General features: G+C 33.0%; 1 protein-coding gene across 1 annotated transcript; it reads right to left on the bottom strand.

Annotated features, from left to right (window-relative positions):
• Positions 1-2,374: 2,374 nt before the first annotated feature.
• Positions 2,375-12,139, bottom strand: LOC114193643 (ALA-interacting subunit 3-like). Its single transcript, XM_028083525.1, has 8 exons — positions 11,813-12,139; positions 11,242-11,300; positions 11,045-11,119; positions 10,848-10,958; positions 10,641-10,711; positions 4,049-4,346; positions 3,381-3,670; positions 2,375-2,679 (listed from the first exon to the last, which is right to left on the bottom strand). The coding sequence occupies exons 1-8, from the start codon at positions 11,886-11,888 to the stop codon at positions 2,625-2,627; spliced, it is 1,035 nt and encodes a 344-aa protein (XP_027939326.1). The 5' UTR covers positions 11,889-12,139; the 3' UTR covers positions 2,375-2,624.
• Between the last annotated feature and the right edge of the window lie 2,519 nt (positions 12,140-14,658).

The following is a 14,658-nucleotide window of genomic DNA, read 5'->3' on the forward strand; positions in this document are numbered from 1 at the left end:
CGGACCCAAAAAATCAAAAAAATATTTTTGTTTCTTTTATTATTATTTTTGGGAAAATTAAATATTTTGAAAACCACATCCCTTTGCATGTTTAATTAAAGGTACTGTCTTAGGACGGGCGTTGTGGGGGTGCTAATAACTTCTCTACACGTAACCGACTCCCGGATAAAAAATCTGGTTTTTCGCAGACCTTGTTATCTTTTTTGTTTTTTCGTAGTTTTTCATAATAAAATGGTGATTCCAAACTATATTTTTTTCAAAATTTAATTTTTTGTTCGTCTCCCATCGCGATTTTGGTTGCGATAATGATAAATTATCACCAACTAATATTTGTATTAATTTTCCAAATCAGCCCTTTGCAATCTTCTCAAATTATCTTCTAACTAATTTAATATCTTCAAGATATATTTGTTTGTTGTGGATCTAAAAAGATTTAAGAAGATCTTGTCATATTTAAAAAGATTTGGTAGTTATTATTTTTTATATTTTATGATATAAACTGAATTATAAAAAATCTCAATTAAATCAATATTTTTGTAACATCTTTTTGTATCTCATGCTTAATAAACACAATTATAAGAAAACCCAATTAAATCAATCTTTTAAGAACAAAATTCAATTAAAAATCCAGTATTAAACATTAAACAGGGCAAAAATACGCACTCATCAATTTGATTTGGGAGTATTGTCAAATTTGATGATGTTTTCCTGGATTGCATTCTAATGAATTTTCAATTCATTATATGTAACTATAGGAACTTTAGAGAGTTATTTTTCATTTTCTCAATTATTGGTTTCTCATGGAATTTTTAAGTTTTGTTCTTGTAGAAGCATGCCTTCCTCTTGAAAAAAAAAATTCTTTTACTCTTTATCATAATTTTTCTGATATAAATTTATCACCTCTTACCTATTTAGATAAAGATAAAATTTATCTTCACAAATCACAGTTATCACATTGAAAAACCTAACAAAACCCATACCACTTTAATTAAATAAACATCACTATATAAATTGAAAACTTTCAAAAGTTTACCATACGCAGCAAAAGACACAAACTCCCTAAATTTCATAATTAGGGTTATACTAATTATGGGAAGAATTTAATTAGATTTCATGCCGATCTCAAGAATTCCTAAAATTATAATTAGAGTTCACAATAATTTAGGAAAACTTAATTTGGGACAAATATCATAATAGGGGAATCATAAATCTAACATATATAAATCATAATAGATACTAACCTTGATCCGTAAAAAATCATGTGAGAATGTATACTTCAATCTCTATTCTCCAACCTGAGTTTCTCAAACTATCATTTTATCTTTCTTTCTCCTCTCACACTTTGATGATGACTTAGTGTATGAAACAACCTTATAGTCAGAGACAAATACCTAATCTCTTCTATTAACCAACGTTTCCATCAAATTGATTTTTATTTTATCTTTATTTTATTTTTTATTATAACTTCCATAATATAAAATTAATATAAATAATATAATAATATATAAATATAATTTTAAAATATATATATAAGCATAATTTTGTTTCATATAATAATAAAGAAAATGATTTATAATCTTGAATAAAAACATTATTTTAAAATTAATAAAAACATTATTAATTACTATAATGATAAATTTAATTACCAATTTACAAAATAAGAAATTATTAATTAATTATTATAAAAAAAAATTATGAATGAAAAATTTCACTTTGTAAACTTATGATTCAATCTGTCCTACATGGTCGTCCTTAATTTTCTAAAAAAATATCGTACAACCAATAAACATCTCAAATTGTACAAAAATATTATTTTTAACTTCACAATCTAGAAAATTTTTCTCACAAAAAGACTTCTAAATTGCATAATCCAAAACCTATTTTCAACTTTTGAATGGTATGATTCAAAAGCTTAAAATGATTTTCAAAACGAAGAATAAGAAGAATATAGTTTCCAAATTACATAATTAAAAGTCATTTCCAACTACTGAATTATATAATCCAAAAAGAATAAAACGAAATTTTTAATATTCCCAAAAGTATAGGACAAAAAGAATTTGCCGTTGCAGAAACTTTCAGAAATTTTGTTGGATTCATTGTCAAGCCACTTTGTTTTACCATATCCACCACTCTTTTTTTCCATATGCATGTTTTGTCCATGTCACCCAACAGAAGAAAATCCACAAGAGAAAGCAATTGGTAAAATCCTAAGTATAACCGTATATTTTAGTCTCTTATTTTAATACAGAGCTCGTTTACTAACATATGAACAGTTCAGTATACAGCTCAGTTGAACTCTTAAAATCCACTTTTTCCAGGTTTAATTTCTTCCTTAACCTAAACTATGAGTAGCACGATTTTTTTCTACATGGTGTGAAGTGCAACTAGAACATATACTCGAATGCTATATATTGTGAGAGGGGCATACAACATTAAATTCTGATGCACAACATACAAAAAAGTGTTTTGGTTTTCTTGTAGATGATGATAAGAACACCTAAATTGACAAGGGCTACTAGTAATTGGGTAACATTCATGTACAAAAACTACTACCCCATTTGTAGAATTACCTAAGAGCCCTGTAACCATGGAAAATGACAAACAAGCATGATGAGTTTCTCTGATCAGTGCCCTCCTGGATTTCTATTCCATGACAAATATGAGGGATCTCCAAGTTGCCTACAAAGATGGAAAGATAAGTTAGGCGTTGATAATAATTCAAAATTGCTACTTCAAGTAGCCGTTTAAGCATGGGTGAATTTCAGTTCTCCGTAAGTACTTCTAGAAAAAGAACAAGAAAATAAAAAGAAAAATGTGAAATAAATTCATGAGAAAAGCATTAAAACAGGTATTCTTTGAGGCTTTTGCGTGTTTTACAAATCATAATTGTAAATTTTTTTAAACATATTTCAATTGGAGAAAGGAGCTAAGAACAAGATCCTAAACTACTTCATACAAACAGTTGAGTCAACAGAGACCGAAATAGATGCAGGCACTCTTAATATTAGTATGCTACCCCATGAATTTCCCTTCCATAAAAATTTACTTTCAATTTTTTTTTTGGTCAGTAACAGTAAGTATATATTGAGAAGAGGCAATTGGTTTACCCCAACATGTATACCAAAATGATATCTACAAAAGAAAAAAAAAAAAGAGAAACATAATTTGCCACCTTCTGGACTCCTCCCCCTTTCATACCCCTACTAACATATACCTTAATATTTATGTCTACTATAACATTGGTACATCAAGTTTTTCCCCTACATGTATCCTTAATTAGACCAAAACAAGTTCCCTAACCTATCAAAACAAGTGCTAGTCACAAAATGAACTTTCATGGTCTGAACCCAAAAGCAATATAGTGGATTTCAAGTATTTACCTTGGCTTGACAAAATATACAATGGTAAAAGCCAAAGCCAAAAAGAAGCACAATCCTCCGACAGTGAGATAGGCAATGCCCAGGAAGTCATTCTTCCCACCAAGCCAGCTAGTAGTTGACAATACAAGCTTTTTCTTGCCATTAAAACTGTATGTGTTATAGTTATTTTGCAGTATTACATTTATGGTATCACCTTCATTCAGATCCTCCTCTATCCTTCCATACAACTTCCTAAAAGTTGGCAAAGCAGCGGTTCGCATCCAGACAATAAGATCCTCCTGCTTACTCAACTGTTCCATAAAACATTCCAAAAAAGACAGTAAAATATCCCCCATTGATTGACAAAACTTTGATTAATTACGAGATGAAACATATGAATATCAAGGGAAGCAATTGAAATTTTTATATTAAACTATGCAAATATGTGAAACATCAATAATTTTCCATGTGAAGAATCATTGCCATATATAAATTACGAATACAAGTATAAAGAGCAGTAGTAGCAGCAACAACAAATAAACTAAAAGATAAATGCATAACACAAAGCCCATGCAAGGGTAAATGAAGGCTAAAATCTAATTTCATAGCTGAACCTTGTGAGGAAAAGTAAACACACTTGAGGATAGAATTGTAATCCAATTAAAACAAAAGTTCATAAAAATACTCACTGGTACGGATTCATTGAGGATTGCACCACCTCTAATAGAACCATTCTGGAAGTTTTTAGGGAAAACATCTTTTCCAAATTTGTGCTCTCTATCACTCTTCCAAGAGATGCCTTCCTTGTTCACTGTCAAATTCCTGTTGTCCCGGGAGAAACTGTAAGTGTCATTGAATAAACTCCAAGCTATAAGACCACAAGGTACAATTGCCTTTCCATTGGCTGTATCTTCAGGCTTACACGCACTTGTGGAGTTCTCTTCATTATGATCCCTCAATTGCTCATCACTTCGGCTTTTAACATATCTAAAGTAAACAAAATTGCCATGCTTATAAGAGAATATATTAAGAGACTGAAACAGTTGAGGAAAACAACCAATCAAAGACATTAAAATGGCAATGTACTCTAAATATAAGATGAGTATAGGGGGAAAATATCAGATATGTGGATGCCTCTATACATTACATGCATACAAATAATAATTTGTTATCTAACAATTCCATATAGTTCTAGGAGTTACAAATAATAATGTTATCTAATAATATATTTAATGATAGTTGCGACTTTGTAAGAATTGTGTAACTTATTTAGATGGGTTAACTTGTTAGAATAGGTCAACTTATGCATAGTATTACCCATCTGACCCATACGTGTAGGATTGAACATTACATTTTCGTGTATCTTCGATGTAACGAACTCCTGTAAATGAATGAATGAGCTGACAGATGAATTACTCTCCAAAGCGTATTTTCTATACTTATATCTCCAGTTCATATCTTTGCTGGTTAATCTTGATTTCTTCGTCAATGTTATGTGAGTCCACCATTGTCTGTTGCTGGCTATCACTGTTGTTTCTCTCTGATGAGCATCTCACTGTGTTCGTCTTGCCGAGAGATGTAAACCAGTAGTCACCATCATCATCTGTTGTTGTCCATTGTGTAAAACCACTTTTTCGATGTACCATACCTAGGGTGCGTCCCTGTGCGATGGAGAACCAACTGAGCAAACAGGCATAATCCTCCTCACACACTGCCATGCATAACATCGTGAATGAACAACCAGGGTGTGTGTAGCCCACATGCCACCTTCCAGTTGTTGGAACGATCTTACTCTGCCTCATTGCTCCTGTCAGCCCCTCTTGTCCCTTATTCCAACCTCCTTTTCCTCCTTTCTCACCTATTAAAGTCTGGGCCCCCATTTGAACACCTCGAAAGTTCTTTCTTTACCCCTGCAATATTTGTTTCTAATTTGCATTGACCTCTGCACTTGTCCTACAATTTCCTGGATCACCCCCAATTACTTCAAATAAGCTTAATGGCAAAAATTATTCGTCTTGGTTTGCATTTGATGAATTGTGGCTTCTTGGCCAAGTTTCTCATGACCACTTGGAAGATGGTAGTAAAATTCCATCAGACCAAGTTAAATAGTGGGAAAATATGGAATTTCAGCTTTACGCCTAGAGACAATCTCTGAAACCCAATATATTGGGAACTCTTGGAGCATTCAAATCGTGTCCCTCTTTTTTGAAGGTTAAGAGTTTTTTTTTTTTTCAAATGATATTCTATGCCCATATGACTGCTCATAAATTAGCATCTTTCAAACAAACACATCATGAAATGACTTCTCTTATTGTTGAAGTACAACCAGCTGCTGAAGAAATGATGTTTATAGAAGTTGAATCCTTGGAAGAGATTATGGGGTTGGACAAGTCCTATTTGGTTACAATTCTTTGTCCCATGCATCCAAGATTTGGTCAGTTTGGCACCGAATCCTAACTTGTCAAGAAATTCCATGATATGGAAAGCATAACAACTTCGTGTTCACATTCTTACCAGCAGAAATATTCATTATTCTACTTAATCATCTATCATGGTATTTTCTACAAAAGAGGAGATTATGGAAATAGCAGAGAATGAAGTGATCGCAGACGTCCTCAATGCACTTATTTTAAGAGAACGAGTCACACCAAAGAAAATTGCTTTTCTTTACATGACTTCATTGATAAGACAACCATTGTATTCAAATACGAGAGGGTAGAACCAAAGTTTTACCATGAATTTAGGTATTGAAGTTAAAGTATAGTATTTAGGCACAAACTTCCACCCAATCTAGCTTGTCAACAACTTGCATTTCTCAACATGAAAAGTCAAAGCCCATGGACATTTCAGGTGCTTCTTTCTGATCCTATTTCTATTAAAACTTCATTATTTACTTCCATCTCTTCTCCTAAAGTTCCCATTTTATTAGTATAGTGAATGGGTCTAATGATGTTTCTCAGGGAATTGGTCAAGTCCGTCTTTCTCTAAGGTAATTAAATAAGTCATTAAATTGTACTGTAACATATGATGCCAATTATTTTGAATATATGAGCGCAATAAGGATTAAGTGATTGGTGAAGGACATGAAGCTAAGAGGCTTTACTATATGGAACCAGAATTTCCTTATCATGTTTTGTATCCCCATCTCATAAACTTTTGCATGTATTAAAAAAATGGTGCCTAACCTCGACAAATTTCATTTCTTAAAGTGAGCCATGTCAACTAGGCAAACATGATTGATCTTCCTTCCCAAAGAGACTTAAAACAAGACATGTAATAATACCTTTTTTGTAATTCATTATGACATTTGAGGTCCAAGCCAAGTCACCTCATTTTGGCTTTGATATTTTGCTACATTTAATGATGAATCTTCTCATTGTACTTGAGTTTGTTTAATGAAAGATCAATCCAAAATTGTATATGATTGTGCATTTCCTTAATGAAATATAAAAAATAAATCTGACTAAGTTATAAAAATTTATGAGATTGATAATGCCAAAGAATACTATTCTTCTAGCTTTTCTACTCCTCTAAGTTTTTTACATGGCATTTTATATCAATCCTCATAAACCTCAACCAAATGGTATGGTAGAGAGACAAAAGTAAACATTTGGTTGGAGACTACTTGTACCTTATTGATTGATGTCATAACGTTAGTTTATAGGGGTGATGCTATTTTTGCTGCTTCCTCGTAAATGGAATGCTCTCTTCCTCCCTTCACAATAACATTCCCCATTCTATCCTATTTCTCAATCAACCATTATTTCATGTGTCTCACTGTGTTTTTGGGTATGTATGTTTTGTTCATGATGTGTCCCCTAGGTTGGATAACATCTCTACAAGAGCTCTCAAATGTGTCTTCTTGGAATATTTTCATCTCTAAAAAGAGTATCGTTGTTATTCTCCAAAAACTAAAAGTACTACATGTCTACTAGGTTCCTCTCCTCCAAGTCTACCAAAACCATCATCACCTCCACCAATCCATTATTAGCACAGAACGCACAGGACTGATCCAAATTTACATAATGAGTCGTCTTTTTCATGTCCTTGGCCACTATCTGCCCATAAAACAACTCATGATAATGACGATCCTGGTTGACCCATGGCTCTTTAAGAAGGTACTTGCTCTTTATCAATTGGAAATTAAGAATGTCTTCCTTGATGGAGAAATCTACATTGATGTGTGGGTTAGTTTATAAATTACACCAATCTGTGTATGGTATTAAATAATTCCCACATGTTAGGTTTAAAAAATTCAGCCACATTGTAAAAGTTTTATGCCAAAACGTATGATGTAAATGATTCAATTTGTTATTATCATACATTTCCTGAGAAATGTGTATACTTGATTGTGCATGTTCATTATATGATCATTATCGGGAATGATGCCACTAAAACTTCTCAACTAAAGAAGCGTGTACACAATCACATTCAAACCAAAGATCTTGAATCTCTTAAATACTTTTTTGGTATTGAAGTAACTCAATCAAAGGAAGGTACTATAATTTCTAAAAGAAAATATGCCTTATACATCCAACAAGAAACATGTATGATTGATTATAGGCCTATGGATAGTCTAGTGGATCCAAACCAAAAATTAATGGCAGAAGTGAGTCCTTCTCAAACCTAGAAAGATATGGAAAGGTTGTTGGGAAACCTATTTATCTTACCACTACTACACCTAACTTGTCTTTAGCAATCAAACTAGTTAGTCAGTTTATGTAGGATTCTCGTCTTAATCATTGCAATGTTGTCATTCACATCCTCAAATACCTAAACTTTTAAAAATTTGGGTGTAAATATTGCACGTTTATTGTACAATAAATATAGATCAATTGATTAATAAATAGATTTGTTTGTAAGAAATCCCTAAAATTAAGGGATTGGGAGTAAGTTTATTTGGTAAATTTGCTCCTAATATAGAGTTTTTATTTCTAGAGATTTATTTCCTTCATTTTAGGAAATTGATTTCCCTTTAATATTGTTGGAATAATTATTAAGTCTACCTAAAGTCGGGAGTAGTGTGTTAGGTTACCTCTAATTATTGCTTCTAGTTTTGTAGCTAGGAGTCTAGGGTAGCCTCTTGACCTCCCATCTCCCTATTGTATCAACTCTTAATCTATGTAAATATAAATACATGAGAGGGTTTTTCCAGTCCTTTAATCATATATTTTCTATGTTTAATCTTAAGTTGGTATCAAAGCGGGATCGATCCCGCTCTACCTGTCTCCATCATCTCCGACACAGTTTTTGTTGTAATTCATCATCCTCTACTGGCCACTAACGTCGGCCACCACAGCTTTCGCCGACAAGCCCTGGATATGGAGTGCCTCTCCAAGCGAAGGCCAACCCTGCCAGTGCCGGAGGCTAGTTCTCATCCACGCAATCGTCACGCGCTCAACTTCTGACCGTTGCTACTAGGCGCGTGACGCCCACACATCGCCTTCTGCTCACCGGACCTTCATCGCACCGCTATTGCCAGTCTCGTCGGGCCTTCCTGTCTCCGTTTTGACCTTCAAAGTTTCGTTCAAACGTGGTTCAATGTCACCCCTTGTGAAAGTCACCCTAGGGCTTTCCTTTTTCCTACTGTTTTCACACCTTCTCGCTGGTTTCTTGTTTTCGTCAATAATGGCCACTAGAAATCCTATTTCACTCTCTAGAAGCCCCGCATTACTTCTGAGAAGCTAAATGGACAAAATTATCTACCGCGGGCTGCATCTGTTGAAATATGGTTCCTTGGCCAAGGTTATCAAGATCACCTTGAGCAAAATGGAAGTAATGTGCCTGCTGAAAAAGCTGAACAATGGAAACAGACCGATTTCCAACTATGTGCCTTGTTGTGCAATCCGTGGAACCAAGACTTCTGATGTCTCTTAGAGCTTTTAAAACATGCCACTCATTTTGGGCGAAAACTCAAAACATCTATGCCAACAACATCGAACGTCTCTACCTGCTGACAAACTTCCATCACTCCAAATGACAGACCATGATATAGTCTCCTTCATGATTGAAGCCCAATCAGTTATGGAAGAACAGAGGATGTTCTTTTAAGTCGAATCTTGGGATAAAATTAAGAAGAGATTGGACAAATATTATATGGTGATGATCCTCTGTTCTTTACATCCAGATTTTGGTCATATCAGAGATCAACTTCTAACTAGTCATGAGGTCCCTTCCATGGATACCTTGACCACACGCCTTCTTCGTGTCCCAATGCCTCAACCCTAGGAGGCTCATGCACTAGAGGAACCATCTGTCATGGTTATCACACGAGGAAGAGGAGAATGTGGCACTAAAGGAGGCGGACATGGAGGTCGAGGGCATGAGGGTAGGTGCATTGATAGTCCTATGGATCTTAATCAAACGCTAATGATGATCATGGTGAGTTGTTCAAACATCCTAAGAGATATAGGAGATTGGTTGGGAAATATTTACCTCACAACCACAAGACCCAATCTTTCCTTTGTAGCTGGGTTGTTAGTCAAATTATGTGGAATAGTCACATTGATCGTTGAAATGTTGTCATACACATTCTTAGATATGTCAAAAAGACTCTTAAACAAGGACTATTACATGAGGATAAGGAAAATAACAAAGTTTTTGGATATTGTGATGTTGATTGGGTAGGATGCCCGACATATAGGCACTTTACTACCAGATATCAAGTATTTAGGGGTGGAAATCTTATTTCTCAAGCAAGCAAGAAAACAAATGTTGTTGTTCAATCTAGTGCAGAAGTTGAATAGAGAAGTATGGCATTAATTACTTGTAAGCTTGAATGGATTAAACAACTATTCAAGAGTTAAAATTACGTGAAACACAACATTTGAAGTTGTATTGTGATAAAATTTTGTGTATGTATGAAAAACTATATGCACTATGGGCATTATTCGGTGTAAGGATTGTCCAAGATGCTATACCTATACCATTATGGCCTTTTTCAGGCTTGGCTACTCCACACTACTATCAGGGATTTACCTACTATGATACAGAGTATATAGTAAAACTGGAAAAGTAGTTTTACATTAGGTTTATAAATTTCAAAACAGTTAACGTATGTGATGAGAATAAGCTCGAGAGAAGAAGCATTATAAAAAAAGATGGTGGACAAGCATCAGTTTCTGGGCAGTCCCCCATCCAATAAATATTTGGAAAAACTGGTGGAGAAAGAACCAGGATATCCTTGTTTCATAAAAGGATCTTTTTCCCTCCCTTTGTAAATGTGGATTAGAAACAGTTAAAATGAATGTCTGAAGCATGAAGACAAGGGTTGTTACATACCGGCGATGATTCTGGTAAAAGTTGTCAAGCTGGTAGTAGACATGAATAGGTGACTTCATATGCTTGTGCACCTTTTCAAAAGAAAATTTTTTGAAGAAAGAAAAGATTGCCTCAATGAGACCTCCATTTATTATCAATCATGGGAACAGATTTAATAGAAAGATGTGAGTAAAATGAAATGGATAAACAGGTGCGAAGGAGATTTACATGTAGTGTTATGTTGCATGCTTTATTTGCAGAACTCTGAATGTATGCTACCTTGTCAGTAACATTATTTGGTATGCACGTGGATTCATACCTAAAAACAATTTCAACAACCTGACAGATACAACAAATTGAAAGTTAAACTCAGCATTATATAAAACTATGAGCATGATCACCACATTTAAAACACTCAACATCACCTTCCTCGAAGCAATTAGCGAAGCAACTCCAATAGGAACGAATACTATGCTGACAAGCAAGAATGCAGAAATAACCTGCATGAAAAACTAAAATTAAGTACCAGCAATATCACGACAACAGAAAAGGACTCAAATGCATTTAGGGTACACATATAGTCACGAGCTGTGAATTACAAAAAAGTAGTAGTTAGTGTTACCGCTCGTGGCGTGAGAATTGGCTTACACGCTGGAAGTTCTTGCTGGGTAAACTTTGAATCTGAAAAGCATTATATTTTCAAAAAGATATAATCAGTTCAATTTTCTGTTGCTACCCAAAAGAACAAAAAGAAACAAAAACAATGTTCTCAAATCATCACACACTATCCAACTGCGTGAAACTCTTCCATTAAGTCAACAAACACCGATGCACATCAGAAGCCTCTTGTAACACAAACACCGACACCCGAAAATCAAATCAAATAAAAAAAAGGACATTAGCTTCCACAAAGTATCATATCTTCATGAAATAGAACTCCATCAAAGGGTATATCAATCTAGGAACTCTCAGGCACTAAATACTAACACGGGAACTATCACAAGCGATACACCTTACCCAAGCACCTAAATAAAACCCAAAACCCCTTTTCCTCCTAACACATACTCAATTTAACTCAAACAAAAACAAATACGAAATTTGCATCACAAGCCAAAAAAAGAGAAAAGGGCCACTGAAAATGGAGCTAAAAAGGCGAAAAACGACGAGAGATCGGAGAGATCAGAGTGCATTACACTTGGGTCGCTTGGTGTTTCTTCTTGCAGCTGTGGGGTCGGTGGATCCAGCACCGGCTGCACTCGAAGAAGCCATTTTCCGAATCAGAATCGATCAGAGACCTTTCGATTCCAATAAAACCCTCGAGATTCGTAGTGAAAATGGGAAATTGGTAATTAGGGAAGTTACAAGCGTGTTCGGTTGCTTTCCCTTTCGCTCTCTAACTTTGCTGTGAATTGAAGAAGAAAAGACAGACCACAACAAGAACGCAAAGGTGCCCACAACAGAGACAGTCAAAATAACTACAATGCAATTACGCACGCTTTTTTGCTTATCCGAAAAGCATAGGCACGCTTTTTGTTTTGGTGCATTTGGCTAAAACTTCAGAATGTGAATAACTTTTTAAATCATTTGAGAAATTTTATTTAGGTTTTTTATTTACACTGAACTTTTTCATTACAAGTTTTTTGATTTTGCCATAAATTTTATAATTGAGTTTGTGGAATTAATTTATAGAGGCTCGAAACTTGTTGGAGATCCAGTGAAATAATAATAGACAGGAGGAGTTTAACAGTTAAAGAATTTCTTGAGTAAAAGTTAATGTTTTCTATAGTTTTGAATAAACATTATTTTTTTTAAAAACGACAAATTAACTTTAACCCATCCATGTCGTAGACTTTCTCAAATATTCACTTAATTTTTTTTTGTTAAATAATTATTTTCCTAAATCATCTGTATTTTATTTTGGTTAAATTTGCTTCATTGATTGACAAATGAAAGACTCATCGAGACTTCATTTCAAACGGGTTCTTAGTTTCAAAATGGAGTCAAAATTACCGTGTTCAGGTTAGGTGTTTAATGGGAAAATTCAACAATAGCTATAAAAATCGTTTGTCCTGTATTTCAATTTACATTTTTTTTATAGGCTCTAATCATTTTGTTATTTTATAATATAATACTTTTTATTGTAAAAGATTATTTGAATTCTCATTATTTAATTTTACTTCATAAAACATATGGTGTTTTATCTATTCAATTAGATTTCACATAACCTTTTATCTTTAAAATTTTTCATTATGTTTTCCTATTTAATGTTTGGGAAAAGTGTTATTTTGACTTCTATGTTGATTAATTTTGTAACTCCTTTACATAATTATATAACATTTAAAAATACGAATTTAATATATATATATATATATAATATATGCATATAAATACAAATATTTAAAAAATTACAAATAAATTTCAATATCCTGCATAAGAGATGTTGGTGTAGATGTCTTTTGTATTGTTCATGTACATAGAAAAACAATCGTATATCACAACACACATAAAGAGTAAACTATTGAAAATAAGTTTTTAATTTAAGAAAAACAATATATATATATAAGGCAATATTATGATTAACCACGAAAAACAATTAAATTTCATTAATACACAAATATACAAAAATTATAATTTCATTAATATACCAAAACACAAAAATTATAAAGACTACATATGGATTTATACATCAAATATACATAAAAAATTATTCAATAACCATAATATTGACCAATATCTTCCAAAAGACTAGTATAAATTATATTTCAATATAAACCTATATTTAATTTAAATTAGTACCTAGATATATAAGTGAATCTAAAAATAATGGATAAAAGTAAGTTTATTAGAATCTAGGTTCATGCATCTACACATGTCATGGTGCGTAAGAACTCCCCTTTAGTTCCTGAGCACCTAATGTTAATATTTATGTGACCTAGATTATCAACAACGTAAGGGAATTTTGGTTACAATAAAGGTGTTAGTCCTTAACACACAAATCAAATCATAGTTTTAATATCATATCATATATGTAATTACAAATTCATACAATTCTTACCGGTAGTCTAAAACAACCATTTTCATATAACATACATGACTTAACAAAATCATAAATCAATTAAATATACAAATTAATATTCACTTTACATTTACAATAAACATCCACATACAATCTATTAAAGATAGAATAAGAAAATAAAGAAAGAAAAATTAAATTCGTTTGAGCTAAAATGTAACCAAATATAGGGTTGAGTTGCAATGTTATTTTCAATTGAGCAATAATATCATAAAATCAACCTCGTGGAAAACAAATCATTTTTCAAATGTTTTATTCGAAGTCATTTCAACAAATACTTTTCAATAGTTCAAAATGATCAATATAATTTATAATTTGTTCACTTATCATCTTTCACGCATCCCAATTCAACCTTGTGTTGGTACAAGCAAACTTGAAGCAAAGAATTGATAAAGTCATATGCATGAAGATTATAGGTGTTTGATGAAGATCAATGAAGATCCACTTGAAAATTAAGTTTTAGTGTATTAAATCTGAAAATAACATGTTAAATGTAATATTTTGTTATTATATCATGTTGTTAGACTATATGACATAGGTTAGATGTCTTGTGTGCCTTAGTGTGTCTCTTTTAATCTGTTAAAATGGGTTTTAACAGGTTAAAAGGCTTGCAGTATACAATTTCTGGTATGAATGCATTCAGTCAGTTGAATTATTTTTCAATCAACTGATTTCACTTAAGTCAAGTAAAATTAGCTGATTGTACGGAAAATTCAATCGACTATTTTTACTTAAACCAGACTATATATGTTGTGTTTTCGATAGCAGAGGTGCGAATATGAGTTTTTAAGCACGAAACTTTGTCATTCTTCTCTAGAAAACCCTTTCTCTCTGCAATACACAGCTGCAACTCGTGGTTTGAAGATCTTGGTTGATCTTGGAGGCATTTTGGTCGGTGAGTAGCTTGAAGAACACATGTATGGTTGGCTAGGCACAGGCACCATCATATTTGGATGTTCTTGTACC

The sequence above is a fragment of the Vigna unguiculata genome, chromosome 1 (genome assembly GCF_004118075.2).
Source record: "Vigna unguiculata cultivar IT97K-499-35 chromosome 1, ASM411807v1, whole genome shotgun sequence".
NCBI lineage: Eukaryota > Viridiplantae > Streptophyta > Magnoliopsida > Fabales > Fabaceae > Vigna > Vigna unguiculata.

Coding starts and splice junctions, on each gene's coding strand:
- LOC114193643 (XM_028083525.1), bottom strand. CDS start 11,888: ATGGCTTCTTCGAGTGCAGCCGGTGCTGGATCCACCGACCCCACAGCT. Junction 10,712..10,847: donor CATGCAACATAACACTACAT/GTAAATCTCCTT, acceptor TCTTTTGAAAAG/GTGCACAAGCATATGAAGTC. Junction 2,680..3,380: donor GTATATTTTGTCAAGCCAAG/GTAAATACTTGA, acceptor CCATCTTTGTAG/GCAACTTGGAGATCCCTCAT.